At 53.6% G+C, this 23,872-nt stretch overlaps 9 protein-coding genes across 9 annotated transcripts; 2 read left to right on the top strand and 7 right to left on the bottom strand.

Annotated features, from left to right (window-relative positions):
- Positions 1-822: 822 nt before the first annotated feature.
- Positions 823-1,479, bottom strand: PG997_008350 (RhoGEF domain-containing protein; the record flags this gene model as incomplete). Its single annotated transcript, XM_066812665.1, has 1 exon — positions 823-1,479. One exon carries the CDS (start codon positions 1,477-1,479, stop codon positions 823-825), a length of 657 nt encoding a protein of 218 aa, XP_066668007.1.
- Positions 1,480-1,531: 52 nt separating this feature from the next.
- Positions 1,532-5,633, bottom strand: PG997_008349 (RhoGEF domain-containing protein; the record flags this gene model as incomplete). Its single annotated transcript, XM_066812664.1, has 6 exons — positions 1,532-2,069; positions 2,110-2,322; positions 2,430-3,216; positions 3,350-3,956; positions 4,030-5,379; positions 5,442-5,633. 6 exons carry the CDS (start codon positions 5,631-5,633, stop codon positions 1,532-1,534), a joined length of 3,687 nt encoding a protein of 1,228 aa, XP_066668006.1.
- A 1,368-nt stretch (positions 5,634-7,001) lies between these two features.
- Positions 7,002-7,477, top strand: PG997_008348 (uncharacterized protein; the record flags this gene model as incomplete). The annotated part of the gene is made up of 2 exons (XM_066812663.1): positions 7,002-7,120; positions 7,189-7,477. The coding sequence occupies 2 exons, from the start codon at positions 7,002-7,004 to the stop codon at positions 7,475-7,477; spliced, it is 408 nt and encodes a 135-aa protein (XP_066668005.1).
- Positions 7,478-7,987: 510 nt separating this feature from the next.
- PG997_008347 (uncharacterized protein) lies at positions 7,988-10,619 on the bottom strand (the record flags this gene model as incomplete). The annotated part of the gene is made up of 3 exons (XM_066812662.1): positions 7,988-9,545; positions 9,641-10,046; positions 10,073-10,619. The coding sequence occupies 3 exons, from the start codon at positions 10,617-10,619 to the stop codon at positions 7,988-7,990; spliced, it is 2,511 nt and encodes an 836-aa protein (XP_066668004.1).
- Positions 10,620-11,865: 1,246 nt separating this feature from the next.
- On the bottom strand, positions 11,866-12,597 carry PG997_008346 (uncharacterized protein; the record flags this gene model as incomplete). Its single annotated transcript, XM_066812661.1, has 1 exon — positions 11,866-12,597. One exon carries the CDS (start codon positions 12,595-12,597, stop codon positions 11,866-11,868), a length of 732 nt encoding a protein of 243 aa, XP_066668003.1.
- Positions 12,598-12,668: 71 nt separating this feature from the next.
- PG997_008345 (uncharacterized protein) lies at positions 12,669-14,768 on the bottom strand (the record flags this gene model as incomplete). The annotated part of the gene is made up of 5 exons (XM_066812660.1): positions 12,669-12,844; positions 12,922-12,997; positions 13,214-13,455; positions 13,517-13,597; positions 13,661-14,768. The coding sequence occupies 5 exons, from the start codon at positions 14,766-14,768 to the stop codon at positions 12,669-12,671; spliced, it is 1,683 nt and encodes a 560-aa protein (XP_066668002.1).
- Positions 14,769-17,103: 2,335 nt separating this feature from the next.
- On the bottom strand, positions 17,104-18,276 carry PG997_008344 (Lysine acetyltransferase; the record flags this gene model as incomplete). Its single annotated transcript, XM_066812659.1, has 1 exon — positions 17,104-18,276. One exon carries the CDS (start codon positions 18,274-18,276, stop codon positions 17,104-17,106), a length of 1,173 nt encoding a protein of 390 aa, XP_066668001.1.
- A 1,234-nt stretch (positions 18,277-19,510) lies between these two features.
- On the bottom strand, positions 19,511-21,324 carry PG997_008343 (uncharacterized protein; the record flags this gene model as incomplete). The annotated part of the gene is made up of 3 exons (XM_066812658.1): positions 19,511-21,040; positions 21,096-21,181; positions 21,237-21,324. The coding sequence occupies 3 exons, from the start codon at positions 21,322-21,324 to the stop codon at positions 19,511-19,513; spliced, it is 1,704 nt and encodes a 567-aa protein (XP_066668000.1).
- Positions 21,325-21,868: 544 nt separating this feature from the next.
- On the top strand, positions 21,869-23,601 carry PG997_008342 (uncharacterized protein; the record flags this gene model as incomplete). The annotated part of the gene is made up of 2 exons (XM_066812657.1): positions 21,869-22,296; positions 22,362-23,601. The coding sequence occupies 2 exons, from the start codon at positions 21,869-21,871 to the stop codon at positions 23,599-23,601; spliced, it is 1,668 nt and encodes a 555-aa protein (XP_066667999.1).
- Positions 23,602-23,872: the final 271 nt, after the last annotated feature.

Genomic DNA, 23,872 nt, shown 5'->3' with positions numbered 1-23,872 from the left:
GTATGGAAGTGTAACGGTATAGCGATGATGAGCAAGTTTTGATTTGATTGGGAAGAGGAAGATCGTCGATTGTCCGCGAGTCGGGGTGGGATTTATATAATAGAGATACCATGTCACTCGTCCCCTTCTGGTAGCTTCCTACTACCACCACTGCTCCTGCTGCTGCTGCTGCTGGCACTACAAACCTACGACCATAATGATTTGGGGATAACCCTCACATGAAACATCACATGGGGAATCGATGACGCTGATCCCATGTCAAGAAGACGTAAGCTATGGCTTCAGGCGGCTCGCAAGTGAGGGGAAGACCGTCTCCACCACCTGGCACCTGGTCTCCGTCAAAGCATCGGATGAGAATGAGGCTGGATCATAAGGTTGGACGGCACCCGCATACTGTAGGCTCAAGCCACCATTATCGAATGTCACCTGCTACTGCCCCCTAGTCCTCGAGGTAGTCATGATAAGTAGTCTGTCTGCATTACTGTAGAACATGACACGAGCCAGAGACTCGACGCTACTAAGCTCTGCCAGGCTAGTCATCCTCCTTGTCTTTGCATACTGCATCGTTATGGTGCTACTACTGTACAGTAAAAGGGATGGATATAGGATATTGCAATAATCGTTCATTTCATGGCTGGTCATACTCATTCATAGTCATGATACTGGTCATCCCCAGCCCTTCATTACTCGCTCACAGGCCTAGGCCTACGCCAACCACCTTTTGAACAGCTTCTAATCAGAACGCCTCGCCTCCCAACGCCCGCCGAGCCGCTCTGATGGCACTGTCCGTTCTCCAAAGCAACCAAAACGCCAACCGCTTAATCAACCTCCTAAACAGTGACCCGGCCTTCTAGGCGGCGTCGGTTGTTGCCCCTTGATCATACTGCGCAGGCTGGCCATCTCCCTCCTCAGCCTCGCATTCTCCTTCTTGACCCGCGCCGTCTCTTCTGTCGCATCCCTCATCTTGGTCATGATCTCCTCCTTCTCCCCACTCTTGCCCTTCAGCGCCCGAACAATCCGCGCAAGCTCCGTGTTGAACTTCTCGTACAGAAGCTCGTTCTCCGCCGTACTTTCCTTGTAGAGCTGGTCAATCTCTCTCACCTTGGCTTCCGTCGCTCTAAGCGTATTGTCCATATCTCTCTGCAGCTGCTCGTGTTGCTTCGCAAGCTCCTGAACCATACTGGGTATAGTTGTTTCCAGCGCGGCCATGCTTTCCGACAACGATTTGATCTCCGCCATTGCAGATCGAGGAAGCGACGAGTTCATGCGGGCCATATCCGCAGTGATCCTTGACAGTTCTGACTGCAAATTCGCATCGACCGACTCGACAGCTTGCTTCTCGGTTTGGAGACGCTCCCGAAGCTTCTGTGGTGACTGAAGCCGTAATTTGCCCGAATTGGTTTTCGTCGGGCTTGATGTTGGGCGGTCAGGCGAAAGGGGTGAGTCGAGAGGCGGTGATCTCCGTGATGACTTGAGCATGGGAATTTGTGATGTAGATAGACCGCGTCCATGCCCCTTTAGCCTTCCTGTGTCAGCCCTTGGTGGTGAGGTCTTCTTGACGGTTTGAAGACTCGATTCTGAGAGATTTTCCTTTTGTGGCCTTGGGCGACCGTTGGTTGCGGGGCTCATAGGCATTTTGGTTGGCGACATCAAGGGGCTTATAGGTATCTTGGATGGGGGTTCGTAGATGTCCTAGATGGCGAATTAATTCGGCTAGGGGGCGTTGGAATTCGACTTGTCGGAGAAGGAAGTCGGGGCCCAGAGTTGAATTTTGAGATGTCTCTCTCATACGTGACAAAGGCTGCAGGGCTGGCGGCAATTGGTCTGGATCAGATTCGACGTCGTCGTCTTCCTCTTCGTCTTCCTCATCCTCGAGGCTCGCGGCTGCCATCAGGGATTTGAGATCTGATAGTGAGCTCCGCCGCTTCCTCCTGGGGGTCTTACCAGCCGTATCTTCGTTCTCCGGTTCCCCGATGGTCTCAAGTCTCTGGGAGCTTGATGGCCGCGCAAAGGGAATCATCAAATGCGCCGGCAATAGGGGGCCTGTCTCTCGAGCCGGGCCGCCGTAGCTTGTTCGGCATGTTCGGCACCAGTCCCATATCAATTGACTTGGCTCGGGCTACAGAGGCCCTGGAAAGACTCGAGCTCTCTCCTGTGGCGGGATGTCTGCCATTGGTACCGCCATGCTTGCTCAAGCTGCGCCAGACGGATGACCGCGTGTCAGCTTCTGTCTTGGAGTTCTGGCGTAACAACGTGTCGAAACCTAGTTTTCGGCGTAGCGAAGAAGCGTTTGAGGTCAATGAGCCAGTGTGCGACTTTACACTACGAGTAGTCGAATTCATTGACTCATAAGCTGAACCGCCCTGGCTAAGAAGAAGAGGGCCAAAATCAGCAGGCCCCGTGTCAAAAATCCGGTCGCAGTCATCTACGAGGAGATCGAGTAGATTAATGTAGTGAGGGCAGAGCCATCATCCACGAGAAGCTCAGCAAATGCAAGGGTGAGAGCACCGCGGTCACCGTCGTTGCCGCAGCCATCGAGTAAGTCGGCTAACAGCTTGATCAGTGCAGTGAAGGCCCGCCGGTTCTGAGGTGCCATGTCGGAAAACAGGAAATGCACAAAGTCCGCAAAATCGCCCGGGAGCCTCTTTGCCGCTCGCGCTTGGAGCGCATCGAGAGCCTTCATGGACATGATCGGCCCCATCTGCTCGCGCCACGCAATTTTTATGAACTTCTCAAAAGCCACAAATACTACGTCGGTGGTGAGGTCTGAGTTCGTATCAATGTCAAATGGACTTTCGATGAGCTTGTTGTAAAGGTCATTGACGGTCAGCTCATCAACGGCGCCCCTGTTCAGTATCAACCGGCCAATGAAATTGCCCTTCCGGCTATGGAGACTAGCCATATAACCAGTAAATGTCTGTTCAAGTCGAACAAGAGGGTTTTCAGGCCTGTCGTCCTCTGCCCCTATTTTGATGTTGTCTCGACTCCTAGCTGACCCGTATAATGAAGGCGCATCTTTGACTGAACTGTTGGATCTGCTAAGAGGCGGGGGAGGATAGAGCGGCGTCACAGGGGTGCGCGGCTGCAATTTGGGGGAGTTGAGGTTCTCTGTACTGTTGCCACCGCCCAAGAAACTGGTAAGCATCTTGACAGGGGAGGTTGCCAGGAAAGAGCGTGTCTTCTCAACACGGTTAGTGAGGCTTAGGCCTCGCAGGACTTTTTGTGTGAAAATTGACAAGTGCGGGTGCAAGTCCGGGATTGGACACGTTGTGTTGTGTGCTAAGTAGTTGGATGGCTACGGGTTGTTAGCCATCACACATCGAACTCGGAGCAGGACGGGATCACTTACCTCTCCGGGCGAGAGTGGGCAAAAAGTCTTCAAGAGCAACATCGTCTGTAGACTTCTTGCCGCTCAATCCTACCGTGATGAGAACAATCTTGCGTTGCATATCGCCAGTTTTCACGTCGGAAACGATCTCCACGCCATAATGTCCAATGGGCGACTGCTTCGTTCCTTTCTCGTGATCCACCACAATGCGAATAGGAGCAGGTTCCTTGCGCCCCTCGATCAGTTGATCCAATCCTTCTTGGAACACAGCAGCAAAAATACCAAGACCAGTATCAGGCATTCGCACAGACCTGAGGGTCCAACTTGGATTTTCCCTTTCTGCTTCACCAAAACGGCCTTCTACCCGGGCTTTGACGATGTCCTCAAGCCATTTGGTAGCCCTTCCTTCGTAGGCCTCTTGCAGGAGGAAACAGCGCGACGTTACTGCGGTGTTGGGGACATATTCTCCAGCATGAGCACCCTTCATCTCCCTGGTTGAAGTCATCCAAACGAGCCGCCCGTCAGCCGACTCTGTGAAACGGACATTCCCAAGAGCATGCCATCCTGCAAATGCCAGCTCGTATGATGCTTGACCACCTGCAGCATTGGTCATGGACATGAGCAACCCCTGTGCCGAAGGTTTGTCGATTTCCCGGAGCAGGTCACGGGAATGCATGTTCCCCCCCGTACAGCTTCTTAACCATGACGATACAGTCAGAGAAGAGCAAGAAAATCCCGGCTCGTTCACCGGTTTCAATGTCGATGGGCGCATCAGCTTGGTACGGGGATGGCAATTCCGAGAAGTCAACAGCAAGTATCAGTCTTCCTTTGGGCTCTAGATCACTTGGCCAGCTCTCTATCATGTTCCGCAACCGAGTGGTGATTTGGGGTTTGTCCGCTAGGGGCTCATCCATTGAGCAAATGTTTGCGATGATGTCTCGGGCCTTAAGCATTGGCTGCAGAGCTGGGTGTGTCATTGGTAGACAGTTGACAATCTGATCGATAACAAGACTGTATCGCGGAAGTCGCTGGACCGGCTCAATGAGTATCGAGCGAAGGTGCTGCTCGCCCGTGGCCGCCACTCGCTGGGAAAAACTGGACTGGTTGCCGACAAAGGCCGTGATGAGCTGTGGGAAATTCTGGCTTGCACGAATGTAGTCTTGATAGCAGTCCGTGAATTGAGGGAACCACTCTATCATGACCTTGGCCATGGCCATAGCACCGCTAGGATCTTTGGACCTGCCCATGGTACTGTTAGAAACACCCACTCTCGTGGTGGTCCCGGACTCTATGTCTTTCACAGCCTCCTCCTCAGTGTCATCCATGACCTTGCGCAACTCCTGCATGAATGCGGTGTTGACCTGGAGGATACGGTCGGACGATCTGGGAAACAGCCTATCAACATCTTCGACCGTTGGACTGAAGCTGCCCGTGGTCTTCGACTTGGCCTTTTGCCGATACTCATCCGCAATATGCTTGACCAGTTCATTCATCTTGAAGACGTAGCGCTCTTCAGTGTCCATCAGCTCGGCCAGTTTCCTCCGCAGCTCAAACTTCTGGTCTTTCGTAAACGACTTGGATCTGTTGAGTGCCGTCGGTTTCGAAGGTGCGCGTTTTAACCTCGAAGTGGGCAAGAACATGGGCTCCCCAAAGAGTTTGATCAACGGGGTGTACATGCCGTACTGGCGCAAAGTAGGGTCCATGAATTCGTCTTCATCTTCGGGTAGTTCCTCCAGTCCCTCCAGTTCCTCGCCCGGCCGCAGCGGGATGATCGAGCTTGGCGGAAGGACCAAGTCAATGTCGACATTGCTGACATGCTGCGTCTGCAGTGCCACGTGGAGTTTGTGGACGACCTCTGCCGAGGTGTCGGACTTGACCATGGTCTGGGCGATATCGGCGGCATGCTGTTCTCCAAACAGAGTCGGCGAGGAACCGGGGCGGCGGCCCTTGGTGGTAGGAAACTGTTGCCTGATGTGGCTCTTGACGGCCTCGGGCAGCTCGTGGAAATACTTGTACAGGCCAAAGGCGAGAGCGCGGTAGATCTCGTCGACCTGAAATTCGCGGGGAGATGGTTGACGACATTGTAGAAGGGCGAATTGGGCGATATCGTGACTCGCGGGAAGGACTGGAAGCCTGCGAGGGTGTAGATATGGACTTGGACGCGCGAGCTGTTGAAGGTGTAGTTGGCCGTGGTGGAGGGGCCGTGGAAGATCAGGATCGGGAGATGGCCTAGCAGAGGGTCGGTTGTACGATAGAGAGTGACATGTTCTGGCGACAGCGCCAGCTCTTCGGTGACGCGAACCATGGCCGCTTCAACGGGCCTCGTTCATGCTGGCCAGGATGGGATTCCGGACGGTGCTGGGGATCAGCACTTTAATTCCTGCAGCAGTAAGGATGCGATGAGGGTGTGGTGTGGTCGGGGAAGGGCGAGGGCGGCGGTGTTTACACGCGGCAACGAGCGACGAGAAGGAAAACAACAACAGAACAGCGCCAACTCGACCCTGACTTGACGGGATGCAGTGAAACAGTCGACAAGACAGAGACGGAGAGAGACAGTTTGGGCTGCAGGGATTCGGCGATTGACGTCGCGCCTATTGTATTTGCCAAAAAAGATGAGCTCTTGGGTTTGCACGGGCCTGGCACCTGGATTTCTACACCGTCCTGGATTGGGTACCTACCTACTTGTCATTGGTGCCAGCCTCAAATAAACAAGACCGGCGGCGGCTTGCCTGTTGGGCGGAAGCCCGCTTTTCGTGTTTGCTGCTTGCTACCTTGCTTATCGGGGGAACTGACTTGGGCCTTGCCTTGGGCCTTGGGACTTGGGACTTGGGACTTTGCCCAGAGCTGCATGTGGGATGGATCGAATTGTTTACATGCTTTTTATGGAGCGCTACTACTGCATGAAATCCTGCAGTCGGCTGCGCTCCTTTCATGACATCAAGAGTAAACAAGAGTCAATAACCGTATTTGACAGCAGTTGGTTATTTACCTAAGGTAGCTCCAGCGTGGTGCGCCGCCCGCCTGAGCAACTTCTCTCAAGTCCAGCGGTGAAGATTGGTATCCAGAGAGGTAGGTACATGTACCTAACATAAGCAGGCAGGTTAGAGAACGAGACGTCAATTGATTGATGTCAACTGTACCAGGATCCAAGACATCAATCAATTGATGTCTGCCATGGAAAACGAACTTGATTCGGTCGAGAAAAAGTGTTTATGCTTCGGAGACTTTGCAATGTTGTTCTCTGTTTTATTCCAGCAGAGAGAAAAACATTGTATTACACAAACCACGAAAGAACGCGATTTTTTTATTTATTTTTTTGAACCGGTTGCAGAGCTTCCTTCACCCCGCTTCTCAATAGCTCCCTCTCCCTCTCAGTCAGTGCTTCAAGGTCGCATCGACGCCCTACTGGACGCCTAAAAGAGCCCTGGAGGTGGTACAGTCGTACAGGGTTGAAGGGCACGTACCTCGGAGCGGATCCTCCATCTGGCTCGGGTCTGGCTTGGTGCGTCTCACTTCAGTAGGTATGCTCTCGTTTTAGCAGCGGGAATCAAGCCGAACTACATGATGTAACCTGCACCGCGCACCTCGACAGAAAACCCCGGAAAGAAAGGCTGACCGTTGCTACAGAACCCTGCCGGGCATCAAAAGAAAAGAAAAGAAACCACCGCGAACCATGTCCAGCCAGGATAACACAGGCATACCGCTCACCCACGCTCCTGATGGGAAAGGCTACAAGCTCCTGGAACTGCCGCCCGAGCTGCTGGCTCTGCTGGAATCCGACGATCCACCTGTGTAAGTCTCTAGCTCGACGTTCACGCGCCATGGCAAAGCCGTTTAAATTGACCTCAATGCAAACAAAGCTTGAAGCTCGAGTCCTCGCCTGTCTCAGCTGTGGTTAAGCACGGCGGCCAAACCTGGGGTCTGCGCCAGAAGAACACGTCCAACGCCCTGATCCTCCTGGCTCCTGCCCCTGCGTCGTCGTCGTCATCAGGGGATGCCTCTGACCCGGCTACCGAGCCAGGGGCAACGGAGCTGAAGGCCATCTCCACAATCCATGAAAGCGTCGAACTGCTTCTCGACACTACAGGAGAGACCGCGAAGCCCGTTGCACGAGGCAAATGGCATGAGAAGTTTGCCAGAACTAGATGAGTGCCTCTGTTGCTGCCGCGAAGCACCACCACACAACGCATGGCAGCCGGTAATTACCGTGCAAGCTACTGTCGTGATCTCGATCCTCGAGTATCACCGTCTCGTCTATGTAGACTGCCGTGGCTAAATGCCGTGGAGCTGTGCGTTGCCTCTGTTGCCCGTGGTTGCGGGACTTAAGCCCAACAAAAGGGGATGTGGTCCTCAGCACTGCTGCCCAAGATACCTCATCCAGAACCCACATTACCAACCGTCAGCACTCGACTTCGAAGTCTATCGTCGTGATGTACACCTTACGAACCAAAGTACTCAGACTCTTAAAGATATGAGGATTGCGAATGAGTTGCCTACTTAAAACGAGCACCTAGTCAATGGGAGATGGCACGTCGCTGTCATACGAGACCATATGAATGGTGATTACTCCCTCAACTATCAAATCTCCCTGCAATCTCTGGAAAGTAGATCAATACGTGTATATATATGTACCGACTCCTCAATCCCTGAAATAACTCCTCAACCAACCTGAATCACAACATTGCCCCCTTCCAAACCATCTGCCTTGGCCTCAACCACAACCTCTCCTGTCTGTCCAGCCTTTCCCTTGACAATGGCCAAAGCCAGTCCACTAAAGGCGTTCCGAGTCTTGGACGGAAACGGCGTCTGGTCAGTCGGCTGCCCATTGTCCGTAGCCACGATCTCCCCAGCGCCACCACTAACCGAGAATGTAATCTCGTTCGCAGCCTCCGGCACGACATCTCCCTTAGCATCCACCACAGCAACGGAGACAAAAGCCAAATCCTCGCCTGTAGCTCCAATCGACGCGCGGTCCACCGTGACGTTCAGCCCGACCGCGGCGCCCACGGTGCGCCGGGTGTCCTCGGCCCAGGGCTGGCCGTCCTTGTACGCGACGACGCGGAGGTCGCCGGGCGCGTAGACGATGTCGTCCCAGCGGAAGCGGTACTCCTGCTTTGGGTCTCGTGGGACCCGGCCGGCCGACTTGCCGTTCACGAACAGCTCGGCCTCGTCGCCCGACGAGAAGACGTGGACGGGCGTGACTTTGCCCTCGCGCTCGGCGCCCCAGCTCCAGTGCGGCAGGATGTGCGCCTGGGCGAAATCGGGTCGCCAGCGCGCCTGGTATAGATAGAAGCGGTCCTTGCGAAAGCCGGCGAGGTCAATGATGCCGAAGTAAGAACTGCGTGCCAACGCCTCGTCGTCGTAAGGGGTCGGCTCGCCGATGTAGTCCCACCCGGTCCAGACGAACTCGCCCGCGACATAGGGGTGGCGGTCCTGCATGGCGAAGACCTTGTCGGGCGACGCGCCCCAGGAGGGCCCATATAGCTCGTAGGCGCTGACCTCGAGCGAGGTGTAATTGGCGCCCGCGTTGCTCCGGCCCACGACGGCGCTGCTGTTGCTGGCCACGGGATAGATGTAGGTGCCGCGCGTGCTCAGTACCGACGAGCTCTCGCTGGTCCAGATCATCTTGTTCGGGAAGGCGCGGTGGAAGGCTGGGAAGGTGCTCGACCACGAGTCGCCGTGGCCCTCGCCTTGGTAGTTCAGGCTGACCACGTCGAGGCTCCGCGCAAAGTCCGTGTTAGGCCCCGCGTTGTTCATGGCCGACGTCGCGGGCCGCGTGGGGTCCTCATCATGCATCAGCGTCATCAGCTCCGCCGCGATGCGCGCGCCCGCGCTGCTGGTCTGCTCGGGGATCTCGTTGCCGATGCTCCAGACGACAACGGAGGCGTGATTGCGGTCGCGGCGCACGAAAGAGCGCAGGTCCGGCTCGTGCCAGTCGGAGAAGAGCGTGCTGTAGTCGTTCTTGACTTTCGCCTGTGCCCAGGCGTCAAACAGCTCGTCGAAGACAAGAATTCCCATGCTGTCGGTCATCTCCATGAGCTCGGGCACGGGCGGATTATGAGACGTTCGCAGCGCGTTGACCCCCATATCCTGCAGCATCTCCAGCTGGCGCCGCGCCGCGCGGTTGTTGAACGCGGCACCGAGTGCCCCAAGATCGTGGTGGTTGCACACTCCCTGGATGTAGGCTTTCTTCCCGTTGACCAAGATGCCCCCTGGTCTGCGTCATAGGTTACGGTACGGATTCCGAAGGGGGTCTGGTAATTATCAACCACAGTGCCGTTTCCCTTCGATACGCTCGTTACGGCCACGTACTGATTAGGCTTCTGTATTGGTAGGGGTCCCCACAGAGCAGGACTTTGAATTTCGGTCGACTCATTAACCGACTGCCTCGCACCGGCTGCAACTTGGATCGTGGATCGCGGGAAAGTGGCCACGGCGTCTCCCGTCGGCTGGCCGCTAGTGGCGTCAAAGACGAAAACATCGGTTGAGACTTCCACCTCCTGACTAGAGTTTCCCTTATTCTCAACCTCGACGGCAAGATGAACTGTCGCCGCGTCCGCCGAGACGGCCGGAGTTGTGATATAAGTGCCGAACTGACCCACGTGGACAGGGTCGACTTTGACAAGCCAGACGTTGCGGTAGATACCGGCACCGGGGTACCAACGGGACGAGTCCAGCTTGTTTTCCAAGCGGATCGCCAATATATTGTCGTCGCCGACTTTGAGATGGGGCGACAAGTCCAACCGGAATGAGGCGTAGCCGAATGGCCACCCCCAACGAGCTCGCCGTTCAGCCAGACCGCCGAGTGCGACATGGCGCCGTCGATATCCAGGAAGATGGACTTGCCCACATCGGCCTCCTCCAGCGACACCGTCCGCCGGTACCATCCAATCCCATTCGAAGGCAGACGGCCCATACCGCCACTGATGCCCGGAGCACCAAAGGGGCCCTTAATGGCCCAGTCGTGCGGCACGTCCACAGCTTCCCAGGCGCTGTCGTCGAAGGAGGACTGCGTGTACTCGACACTGCTACCAGGGACCGCTCCGTCGGGGCGCTTGTGCTGATCGCCGTTGATTATGAAGTCGTTGGCCGAGGGTAGGATCCACGGCTTCAGGATTTCGTAGGACAGACCGTCGGGGGCCGACTCAAATCGCGAGAAGCGCCAGCCCTGGTTGAGACTGAGGCGTGTTCTCTCCGCCTCGGCCCCGACGACCGCCAGTAATAACAACGAGAGCAAGGTGAGCCCATGGGCAACACCACCGCCGTACGCTAAATGGGAAGATCTGGCCATATTGCGATATAAAGCATAGGTGGTGATACACACTCCCGTTCTCCCGTCTTTTGTAGTTTTAGAGTGCAACCACGAGGACATTGGAGGCGCACAGCCTACATTATCTACTTTATACTTAATTCGAGCATACGTCTTCTGCCGAGGCGTGGAAGATTATTCGCGGAATGCGCTACACCGAACTGCAAGGGCCGGGATATTGTCTTACCAATGGATGTAACATCATGGAGGAGAGAGACGTGAGCCAAGGAACACGCGCAGGAGGCGACTCGGTGGCTGCAGACCATATGGCTGCTGCTGCGGAAGAGACAAGACGGACCGCTGCGGGCCGGGCATGTGATGTGGGGGAATAAATGACGACCTGATCATGGAAACAAGGAAGGCATACCTTCCGGTCATCACCTGTTCCGACGCTTCCTTCAATGTATGCAAAATAGACTTCTATAAGCGGAGCTGAAGGCCGGCGATTGGAGGGGCTATGGGACTTGCCGAGAGGCCTGTATGCGGGGTCGACGGGATACATGCGAATTCCTCCTTGGCCCCCGATGATCGTCGTGGAGGTTATTCGAATAGATATCGGCCCCTTTCAGATACAAGGATGCACAAGTGCCTTGATTTCCATGATCGAATGAACACTAGGTAATTTGATAAGTCAGTGGTTGCAACTTGGAGTCCTGTCATGGAAGGAGCTGAGAAAACCCCCTCAGTGGAAAATCCCGGCTCGGCAGGGGACTCTTTGTAACCGAGCCGGATAAGTACTTGTACTGTATGCAGCGAAACCATTGGAGTCCTCAAGTGTTTTGCCAATGGGCCTAGATTGTCCCTGAGCAGTGCTTCCGCCATTAACGAGACTCGTACACGACGAACTCAGATCAGTTGGTATCATTGCATGTCCAGAATTCATTATTCTTTCAAAACCATACTTGGCATGAGGATATGTGCTACCGAAGCGCTGAGCTCGTGGCTGCGCTTAGAAATGTAAATGCAATCAAACGCTGCAACCTGGGTATCAAGTTCCGTCCGTTTCGTCGACATGGCCACGCTCCTGAAGAAAGAAGTTCCATCACCTTGCACAGTAAGTGGATAGTGCGGCAGAACAGATATTCAGATGGTCTTTTCTGAAATAATGTGGCAGGGAATGTGGCAGAAGAAAAGGAGTTCAATGTGAAGGCGAATGAAGCAACCTTCCCTCTTAGGCTTCCGACTCCTCATCCACCCAGAACTTATCGTCATCAGCACTCAATGCCCTCTAAGCCCTGTTGTTCTGTATGCCACGGGCTGATGCCAGCCCAGGGCCTACTTGTGGCCCTACCTGGCGTCTGACCGGGTTGACTGTTCCGAATTGTCGACCTGGTCGTTGTTCTGGTTGCTCGGGATTCCGTCGCAAAGCGTGGCAGCCCCTTTGCAATCGATTCACCACTGCTGCTGGACCCATTAGCGGTGGTTCAAAGAACTCGCGCATGCCAGGAAATTCGGGCTTTTGTGCGAAAGCGGGAGGCATAAATCCCAATACATCTGGGCCCATCCCACCTAGAATAAATGCGTCTTGTGGCTCCCCTTGAGGTGCGGCCCGATGGCGTGGAACATCGCCATTGCCAGGGAGAACACCTCGCCGTCGGTTAGCATGGTTCGGAGCACGTCCGTCAACAGCAGCAACAGTCGCTGCTGCAAGGTGGTCGTTGCCAAACAGCCTTTGTGCTATCTCAGTATAACGCCGAAGTCCTGGCTGAGCTTCAGCAGATAATCGAGCACGAGCTTGGGCTTGCTCTCGACCAACCCCTTGATCTTGTAGAATAGCTCTTGGGCCCTCACTGTTGTGGTTATCATTTGGCTGAGGCGGTCGATGAACCCTTCCCAAATGTGCTCGCCCGGACACTTCAGCTCGATTGGCAGGCGCTGCTTCTCCATCAGGCGGCATGTTGCGTAGGGCAGGTTGTGCGATCGCGCCCTGATAACGTGCGGGCTGTGGTCCTTGAGGCATGGCTGCCCTGGCAAACGGCGCTTGATCTGCAAACTTTACAAGCAAGTCCTTCCTCCTATTATCCAACTGTTTCACGATGTGCTGATGCGCTCGTTGCGCTGCATGCAAGTGCCCTTGTCGCTGTTGCCACGGGGGTTGCCGTTGTTCTGGTCTACTTGTGCCTCCGGTCTTGGACCATCAGCCTGCCCCATCTGCACGCCAGGTCCTGGCGCATTAGCTTGGCCGGGACGGAGCGGCGCGGCATTTACTAATGGAAGGACAAGAGGGTGGCCGCCCAGGAAATTCATAGGGAAATGCCGACCGCCTCTTATCTCATTCTGATACCGGGGTCTCTTTCTTTGCGCTTCTTGTCGTCTTCCTGGACCTTGTTGGAGACTTTGATGTCCAGTGCAGTGTTATCCTATGCATGGCTGGTTAGCATTTGATACTATCTCTTTCGGCACAAAAGGCTACATATGAATGAGAATTGAAAGGGTCAAAATGCGCAATAGCCATGAAATCTTCCTAGTTTGGGACCGATGGAACCCCCAAGGCCACTGGGCCCGTACGTACATGACAGGCCATTCCAGGTAAAGGATCATTCAGGTAGATGGGGTTAAGGAATACTAGAAATTACCAGATCTGGGTTCTCTTCCGCGACTTTCTTTCTCATCTCCTCTTGGGCACGCTGAACTTCGGCTTCATGGCGCTCTTCCGTCGCATCGAATAGCGGACATTGTCCTTCTTTTCCACCACGAGTAGCATCGTTGAAATGATCGTAGCCCTTGACAGTTTGGCGGCAGACATAGCACTGTATTGTTCTGCACCGAGTGCATGTTATCTTGTTGCATCCATCCTGCTTGATAAAGGGGTTTTTGCCTAGATTCACCTGTCAGGTTCGGCTGTTCAGTCTCGAGCGGGGCCTGGGAGGGATCCTTACAAGAATTGCATCGTCGTATTATGGCTTCGCTCATTGCCTCCTCAATAGTGTGGCGTGCCTCATGACCTTCCTCGGTTGCAGCTTCAGCACAGGTTTTAGGTATGTGTGTCACCTTGCGGCATAATCGGCAACTGACAATCTCACAGTCCGCATTTGCGCACCGAAATTCCTTGTTTTCTTCAACTGGTGGATACTCCATCGCGAAGGGGCAGAACGGGCAGGTCTCGAGGCTTTCTATCCCTGCCATCTCGAGCATCGCTTGCTGTTCGATGCGGTCCAAAGCAACTTGTAGCTTCTCGTCAAGAAACGTCTTTCTTTGTGATGCCGAGAAACCAGCCTGGCACCCTTCCATGGACATGCAAGTGAGCTGGTATTTTTGGTAGCCTATCTGGCTCTCTGCTTGTTTCTTCATGCAGGGCCTACAGAACGAATGAGCCTCCTCTCCATCGCACTGCACCATGCGGTTAAGGGGTACGTCGTCGAGACAACAGCCGCATTCAGCAACCTGTCCACTAGTAATGGCTCTGTCCATGTTCGCATTTTCCTCAGCTTCTGCAGCCGCCTTGGCTTCGTGCTCTTCCCGAACGCGTCGTGCAGCCACAAATTCTTTCAGGGCTGCCAGCTCACCATCTGAGGCGTCTTCACGGAGCAGCTGTTCAATGTTCTGTCGGCTATATTTGACCTCTAACTTGGTCGCCGTCTTTTTCTCAATCCAAAGTGGTGCCGCAGGGTTCCAATTCCTCGCTGCTTCGTCCATGGTTGTGTAAGTATGGAAAACGGATGATCCATGCTGTGCGAGGAGATTTTTGATCGTATTCTTGGGTACCTTAGGGTAGTCCTGGGAGATCAGTATCACAGCCATGTCCTTATACCGAGATGTAGTCATGATTCTGTTGTACTCTGGGTCGTGTAATTTTGCTCTGATCGCTGCACTTTCTTCGACTGCGGGAGAATTGGTTTCCGCACGCTTCCGCTTCTTAGTATTCTCACGTTTTGGGTATGGGGTGCCATTCTCTTGCTGGTCAACGATCAAGGCGACAATGTACTCAGCATTGTGGTTGTGCACTTCGGCAAGTCCTGCCAGATGAGTCGGACATATGTCTTCAAAGACGCTAAGAACGTGGGCTAGGCATGTTTGCTTCTGCTGCATCGAAACTTGGTCGGAGTTCCCAGGACCATCATCCGACTCAGAGTCGACGAGGTCAATTACTTCCGCCATGAGCCCCAGGCTACCATTGACGGGGTTACTCATGTTGGTGATGTTCTGGTGATTGGTTTTCTAAGCTCCGTCGGGCGCCACAAAGGAGGTCCTACGACCACCGAGATCGGGACGCGAGTTGAGAAGCGCGACACCCAAGCAGCCTCCACGGATTCGTCTGCCTCGAAGTTGTTAGCCAATTGCAGAAAAAGGACATGTGAAAACCAGGGAACATGAACACAATGGTCGCAGATGCTGGGACCGACCCGTCTTGTAGCCAGCCGACGATCAACATTCCCATGCGACTACAGCCTTTGTGCCAGGTTGTAACCAAGCCAAAGTCCGTGAAAGGCGCAGAAGCAAAGCCGATGTGAGCCAAGAGATCCAGGATATCGTGGGCCAGGCCAATGCAGCGGGCGAGAGCAGACTCAGATGATGGTAAAATCACAATGCCTACATGTGGGTGGATCGCAATTGCTGAGCTGCAACGGGGAATGAAATAGGTAGTGGGAGGTTTGAACAAGGCAGAAGTTCAGAGTCGCACTGGGGCTGGATTGAAGGGCAGTTTCTTCCCAAAACCCTGAGAACCGCATTGGTTTGGGGTTTCCCCCTCGCCTTGTCGACAAACCAGTGGTACGACTATTGTAGAGCGCTTGGTGCCCCAGTACTCGAAGTCGCGAATTTGGCGAGGAGATTCAATCATGTAGGGTATTTGGATATGCTAGATGTACAGGGCGACGGGTGCTGGTGAAATCTTGGACTTACCGAGGTCAGAATATCGCCAATATTGGTGATTAGAGTGCAAGTCATCACACTCGTTCCCGGAATGGTAGGTGCAAATGCAATAGATGCCTGTGCATCGGATCGGACTTGGTCAATGTGAACTTCCTAGAACGAATGGACTGGCGTGACGGGGGAGAAATAAGACGAGTTGGACCAGGGAGGAATGGCGTTACTCGGTGCGCTCAATAGCTGTATTGTTTTGTCGGAAATCAAAGGACGAGCAAGCCGTGAAGTGAATGAATGCACCGAAGGCGCTCAGCAGGAAGGGAAGCGGGGAGACAGCAAGGTTGCTCGCAACGCTTTGGGTCTGCTCTCAGGAACGAGGTGCAGGCGGGAAAGAAGCGCTCAATCTATTTGGTCGAAACAAGCGAGGAGCAACTTTGGAGGCCAGAGAAGATGTGATTGTCTCTCGCTCGAGTAGGTAGGCAGTTGTTGTTGTTATTGTTGTTGTTGAAGGGACAAACATCCCGATGCAGGAGACTGGAAATCGCAGGCTCCCAAAAGTGTGTGCTGGGCCATTGCTTTCCTTTTGCGACAGGCCGGCCAATTTGAAGTAAGTCCACCTGCAAGACAAGCCTTTACTCCAGGTCGATTCTGAGTTTTCCGCTTTCTGCCAGTAGGACGTATGCACATACGCCAGGGACCCAACATACGTTAAGAGAGCCATTTATCAATCAAAATTAATATGCTCGTGCTGCCTGTTGCCGCCCATTTTCACCATCAAGTACACACACACACACACACACGCACACACAGCCAGTGCAGATTCAAGTGGACAAGTGGACAGCATGGAAAACCCCCGCCATCATTACGCAATACTAAGAAACATAGAGGTAATGAGTGAGTGCATGGAACACAGCTCGGGTCATTTCGAACCTATATCATGCTAGGTTACATAAGCTGTCAGCTAACATCAATACCCCAGACATCCATTCAGAGGCAGGTACTGCTACTGTATGTCGGTGCGCCCCAGGTTCCTACTAGTAGGTACTGTAAGTTGCCCCCAGCTTGGTCGAGAGTGCCCCCAACTTAAAAATAGTGCCGACTAACCATATGCGGCTATATAGCTGGCGATCCTCCCCAATCCAGACCTGCTCTCCGCAACGGGTACCATAAGAAGTCATCGCCCTGCACTTATAGAAAATATGTTTAGTATAATAAAATGTACTCTTCGAATTCGAAATCAACTCTGTTTTCGTTTTGTTATTATCATTCTATGTACATGTATCCTTACGAGTCTGTTGAAGTATCTTTTTATACAGCCAAAGACATAGAATTATAAATTTATATATGACCTATCACTCATACTTGTAACATGCAGACATGTTTCATTATCACTCATCATTATTACAGTTGTCATCACTACACCCAGACAGCACGTCAACATCAACCTCATGGACCTTTCGCCAACACAGTAGAGCAGAGATAGGCAGTGTTTTGTTTAGGTATTGCATTGCCTGTCGGTGTTTGTCATTCTCTAATTCGACACTGCGAAGACTGCTCTTTGACAAATTAAAAATAGACGTTTCCCAGAAAACAGCATAATCCTAAGCGCCAGGCGGCTCCCTGCCCAATAGGCCCCTGGTGTGAGGCATTAAAGCAGCGATCAGTTCCAGCAATATTTCTCGTTGGCAACCCATTCGATATGCCCTCCTTCGTCTTCCCCGTACAACGTCATGCTGGGGATGCTATCAACGTGTCTTTCGACGATTTCTGACTGCAGCCCACTGGCTTCGATTAGCGACGAGATGGTGGCGGTCGGATTCCACAGATCGATCTTGCCCAAATTCCAGCCCCTTGCGTACTCGTGAGCCTTGTCCATTACTGCGGCAAACGACTCGGCAAGTTCCTCGGTCGGGGCTGTTTCGTCTTCAATGCCTAGACGAAGTATGTACATCTTATTTTTGGCCGTCTCTTGCGGATTCTCGTGGAAATTCTTGACCCATAGTACCCAGACACGTTTTCCATCCGGGCCAGCTACAGCCCCTTTCGTCTCCGCGGGGGCACGATCCTTGAAAAGGGATCGCGCAATATAGTCATCTCGATAGAAATGCCACCGCATGATGTCGTAGTCGGGGGCGAAGCAGAACCTCGTCTTCCCATCGCTCCGGAGCTTCGCAAGTTGCTCTTTCATGAGCTTCTCGTCCAAGTCGCAGAACTCTTTCAGGTTGTCGTAGGTAATGGGCCGGGCATGGCGTGCTGCTTCCGTGCCACCTGCTGGCATCCCTTCAGGGATGGCAAAGGTCACGTGCAGACTTGGATAGGCCGGCCACCCCTTCTTGGCGTAAAACTGTTTCCCAATGTCGCTCCACAGAGCACTGGCTAGGGGTCTTTGCTGTTGGCACCCAAGAGGCTCGACGCCGTTCCGCAGCATCTTCCCGAGCTCTCTCAGCATTCGGGCCCCATATCGGTTACCCCTGAGCGAGGGATCTGTAAAAACGCTCCCTACCCCATAGGCGATTCCCTCCTTGATCTGGCCAGCGGCGTCTCCGACGAGGACCCGCTTACGGAGGGTCTCGCAGCTTGAGAGCACGGTCCGCTTAGCCCCCTCCGGCGTGGCCTCCGATGTCAGAACCCAATGCTGCATGCCTCCGTCCTTGGACAGCGGCACCGTCTCCAGATAAGGTTCCCGGCGGAGGTAGTCCTCCTCGGAAAGGGCACCCTTCCACTCCTTTGAGTTCAGCTGCCATGTAGCATATTTCTCATCCTGGGTCGGATGCGTGAGAATCAGGTCAGAAGACTCCGCATCGGGGAGGCCTGTGTGGGGAAGAGAGCCCATTGTAGAATGAATGCCTCGGATGTTGGTGAGAAAGGTGGACTTGATTTTTATATTATCAGAACTGGACAGCAACACTAGCGCCTTATATCAATCTGGAGGCTTCGGATAAGAATACCAGAGGTTCTGAGGATATCTAGGTAGGGATGTAGTGGCAATCTGAAAACAATCTGGGGGAAATTCGAGGGAGACGTAGGTGTTCAACAGAGGAATGCCGTTGGCGTGGATGAAAGTGGGTTCTCGATTCCCTTTTTAGTCTTCCAAGGTTCTCATGCTCGGGAATTATCCCAGTTGTGACTAATGGAATAGAACAGACGTAGGGAAGCGCAGGTAGCGATCGACTAGGCGCAACGGCGCTCGGCATAACAAGACAAGCACCTACGAGCTTCGACGGAATCTACAGTTCTGACTGCGGAATTGGACGGGGGTCCCCGGGTTCGGTGGCTGGCAGTCTCATAACCGGGGCGGTCGTGCGTGCAGCCTGGACCCTCATTGAACCACACGCCCTTTGTCCTATCTCCATTCTTTGACAACCTATTGAAGCATTGGACCATGGCAATAAAGCCATTGATAAGTGGTAATGGCCCGCGCTTCACTCTGCCTAGCAAGGCGCTGTGGTGATTCGGTGAAAACCTGGCTGCCTGGGGTTTGGTGCTAACTCGAGCGCCGACGTCGTGTCTACCCTTCCTTATCTCGGGTCCGGGTCATATGAACCACCTTAGTCTGCGACAGTGATGGGATTAGTGTAGTTTGGCTCGTCAGCCTCTAACCCAATTATGCAACCACTACGTGTGCGGCCTCGTCTTATTGACAAAGAGAAATGCAATCTATCAGCCTCAGTCCAAGGTTCGTACAGCTTGTTGGATGGTTTAGATGGGCTAGGTTAGGATGAGACGTAGCGTGGGGCCGATGCCAACCGCCCGGATCTTCGTCCTGGGCAGATCCCTCTGACAGCCGAGGTCACGATGCGTTTGCTCCTCTACTCACGCGCGGGACCAAACATCAACTCGATTGGCTTCCGCAGATCAAGTGACGAAGTAGACTGCATGGGCAAAGTCTACTTCACGCTATTCAGGTTGCCTCTTGACTAAGAGTCGAATTATCCATCATCTAGTCCTACCTACGATGGTATGGTAGCTTTCTGCGTAGGGATAGAAACATATCTAGGTTTTTCCGCACCCTTTGACATGTCTGATGCAGAACACCTGGCAGGGTGGAGTGGATTAACTCATATCTCTCAGTGTCCGTGGCCATCATCCTGTTCGCCTTGCTGCTCGGGGTCCAGCTTGATCAGAGTATCTATCCTCATTACAGCAATGCAGGCCTCGACCGCACTCTTGAGCTGCCGGATCTTGCTAATGCTGGGCTCCAATACGCCTGCCTTGATCTCATCCACCACCTTTCCCTTCGACAAATCCAGACCGTAGTTCTTGTAGCCCTTCATGCGGGCAATCGTCTTCTCGTCCTGTGTGGCGTCGCCCTCTTGCGTCCGTTGGGATATGGCGTGCCTTGATCGCAGCTGAGCTACGAGCTCACTGGCATCCTTGGCCGCGTTGACAGCCAGTGTCTTGGGAATAACCAAGAGAGACTGTGCAAACTCCCCAATAGCCAGCTGCTCTCTGGATCCAACGGTGCCGGCGTACTCTTCCAGGTAGATGTGAAGGGCAGTCTCGACGGCACCGCCTCCGGGAACGATGCTTCCACTCTCCAGAGTTCGCTTGACAGCGCAAAGAGAATCGTGTACCGAGCGCTCCATCTCGTCCAAGGTAAAGTCGTTAGGGCCGCGAAGCAGAATAGATGCCGATGAGTGTGTCTTGGTACCCTTGACCAGGATGCACTCGTCGTCCGAGATTCGCTCTTGCACAACCTCCTCAGCATGACCGAGGTACGAGGGCTCGAACTTCTCATCACCGTTCAAATCGGACAAGGTGCTAAGCAGAGTCGCGCCAGTGGCCTTGGCAATTCGTCTCAGATCCTCCTTCTTGCATCGCCTGACAGCCATGGCGCCTCGCTCGACGAACAGCTTCAGCACCATATCATCAATTCCCTTGGTTGTGAGAACCACATTAGCACCGGCCTTGAGAATCATTTCGACTCTGTCGATGACCATGCCGGATTCGCGGGCACGGATCTGTTCCAGCTGTTGCGGGTCATCAATGGTAATCTGAACACCCAACTTCATACGCTCCTTCTGTAGGTTCATGTCCAAGCATGCAATCTTGGCGTCTGTTATCCGCGTGTTCATCGCCTGAGAAGCCACGGTACAGTTCAAGGCGTAACCCTTAACCAGCATGGACTCGAGGGAGCTCTTTCCGTGTGCCTTGAGGATGTTGACGGCCTTGACGGGGTATTTCGATTCGTTTTTGTTGTTGGTAGTTTTGACAGCTTGCATGGCGTCGACTACCATCTGAGCAAAGAAATCCGAGTCGGCACCGATGATCTTGCTGGACATGGACGTCTTGGCGATGCTGAGCAAGGACTCCTTCTCGAGCTGCTCGACTTTTATGCTGATATTCTCGTTCATATACTTGATCGCTTCACGCATGGCCAGTCGGTAGCCTGTGATGATGGTCGTCGGGTGAATCTTGTTCTTCATGAGCTCGTTGCCTCGGCGCAGAAGCTCGGCGGCGATCAAAACGACGGATGTTGTGCCATCTCCGACCTCCTTATCCTGCTGGTGGGCCAAGTCGACAAGAATCTTGCCAGCCGGGTGTTCGACATCTAGTAAGCTGAGGATCGTCGCACCGTCGTTGGTCACTGTCACATCCTGCAACGGTTATCAGCAAAAACAATTCCTAGCAAGGTAGTTGGCAGCTACTAACGCCGATGTCGTCGACCATCATCTTATCCAGACCGCTGGGACCGAACGAGCTCTTCACAACATTTGCGATAGCTTGGGTGGCCAAAACTGAAAGAGGTACACTGTTAGACCGATTCCCCGGGTAAAATGTTCGCTGTCCTACCATTCTGATCTCTGATGTCGGCGCCAGAGATTTTCTGGCCTCCCAAGAACAGAGTCCCGTTTCCGGGCTGCTCGAACATAGAAGCCATATTGTCGTGTCGATCTCGAGCTCTTCCTGATGTGTGCACGGGAACTAGTGAAACGGAAGATTCAAGAGGATTATGGGGATTACGGTGGTCGGTTCGGACTGTGTCGTGTTGCGGCCAGGTAGTAGCCTAGCTTATCGTCGTTGCTGCAGTATTCGGGGCTGCTAGAGCTTCAATAATTTTGTTTAGGGCGGGCCCGAGATTGATCCGGGCCGCTTTCGTACCTGTTAATTGCACAAATTCCATTTATCCAGTACTTGCCCCTCCATGACTGGACCCCTCCTTTCCATAGGGACACACTGGATGACTATCGAAAACGCGGGGCTGTTTCTGATCAATAAATTTCCCAGGCACGCCTCCCCTGTTTTCGCGACAGCTACCCGACCGACTGATTGGGCAAGTGACTCAGGCGGCGAACCGTCCAAGAAATTGTCACCGCAAGTATCCATCGAGTCATCCTCCACGAAAACTCGTGATATATATCATTGCCCAAGCTTGTCCCATTTCTCTTATCTTGACGGCAACCCCTTGCCCCCACATCGCAATCATGGCGGACGCATCTGCACCCGAGCAGTCGAAGAGCGCGATGAAGAAGGCCGAGAAGGAAGCGAAGAAGGCGGCCGAAAAGGCCGCAAAGGCTGCAAAGCAAGCATCTCTGCCTGTGGTCGGCGGTAAGAAAACCGACGATATCATCGGTATCACCGTATCCAAACAGGATAACTTCTCCCAGTGGTACCAGGAGGTTGTGCTGAAGGCCGAGATGATCGAGTACTACAACGAGATCTCTGGTTTCTTCATCATGCGCCCAGCCACCATGTACATCTGGAATGTTATCCGCAAATGGTTCACCGCCGAAATTGAGGCTCTGGGTGTCGACGAGACCAACTTTCCCATGTTCTTGTCGGCGAAGTCACTCGAGAAGGAGAAGGACCACGTGGAGGGCTTTGCTCCCGAACTGGCTTGGGTTACCAAGGCGTAAGTTGTTTTCACAGGTTCAAGTCATTGTCTCTTTGCAGTCAGCTGATTATCCCATCCGATAGTGGTGACAAGAACCTTGAGGTTCCCGTCGCGGTTCGCCCTACATCGGAGGCAGTCATGTACCCTTACTATGCCAAGTGGATCCGCTCGCACCGAGACTTGCCCTTCAGACTGAACCAATGGAACTCAGTCGTCAGATGGGAAGCAAAGCAGACCACCCCTTTCCTCCGAGCGCGCGAATTCTTATGGCAAGAGGGCCACACCGCACATTTGACCGAAAAGCTTGCTGGCGAAGAGGTTCTACAGATTCTTGAGCTGTATGCTCGAATCTATGAGGAAATCCTGGCCGTTCCTGTTGTACGCGGCAAGAAGACCGAGAACGAGAAGTTTGCTGGTGGATACTACACGACAACAGTTGAAGGGTATATCCCGTCCAATGGTCGTGGTATTCAAGGTGCCACATCCCACTGCCTGGGCCAAAACTTCAGTAAGATGTTTGACATCACTGTGGAAGATCCTGCAGAGAAGGGGAAGCACATCAATGTGTGGCAAAACTCCTGGGGTCTCTCGACGCGTGTGATCGGTGTCATGGTCATGATCCACGGTGACGATAAGGGCCTGGTTCTCCCTCCACGAATCTCCAAGATCCAGGTCATCATTGTCCCTGTCGGCATCACGAAGAGCGTCACAGAGGAGGTTAAAGCATCTCACGCCGCCCAACTCCAAGATATCAAGAAGACACTTTTGTCCGCTGGCGTACGGACGGACGAGGACCAAAGAGAAGGATACACTCCTGCATGGAAGTTCAACGATTGGGAGCTCAAGGGTGTCCCCCTGCGCATCGAGTTCGGTCCCAAGGATGCCGCAAAGGAAGTCGTCAGTTACGCTCGTCGTGACACAGGCGAGAAGGGCACCATCCCCATTGCCGAGATCGGCACCAAGGTCCCCGAGCTCCTGGAGACCATCCAGAAGGATCTATACACTAAGGCCAAGGCCTCCTTTGACGAGCATCGTGTTGTTGTCGAGGACTGGGAGAAGGTAACCCCTGCTCTCGACGCCAAGAATGTCGTCCTTATTCCCTTCTGCCAGGAACCCAAGTGCGAGGATAAGATCAAGGATCTTACAACCACCAAGCATGATGAGAGCCCCGATGCCTCGGTCCCTCAGGCACCTTCCATGGGCATGAAGAGTCTCTGCATTCCTTTCGAGCAGCCAAAGCAGCTGGCTGAGGGCACCAAGTGTCTCAACCCTGAATGCCAGGCCACTGCTCAGAGCTATGTCATGTTCGGACGCAGCTATTAAGCGCCACAAACGGCGACTGTTTGCCTTCATGCGACGCCGTCACAGTCTAAGCGAACGCACGGCATAGGGTGGATTATGGTAGTTCTGGCTGGACATGGCGAGGCGGAATGGCAAAGGAGGCTGGGTGGTTCAGATCTACACCTTGGCGTTGCTGAATCAGCTCATAGAAACGAAGAATAAAACAGCGTATCTAGAACTTCAAGCCAGGTAGTTGTAGAAATACTATTTCGATCTGGCCCACAATGGAAATGTCCTGCTACCAAACCCAGTG

This window comes from Apiospora hydei, assembly GCF_038363865.1.
Source record: "Apiospora hydei strain CBS 114990 chromosome Unknown utg000006l_segment0_segment0, whole genome shotgun sequence".
Classification (NCBI taxonomy): Eukaryota; Fungi; Ascomycota; class Sordariomycetes; order Amphisphaeriales; family Apiosporaceae; genus Apiospora; species Apiospora hydei.
The sequence above is the reverse complement of the archived record's forward strand: the minus strand, read 5'-3'. Positions and strand labels throughout refer to the sequence as shown.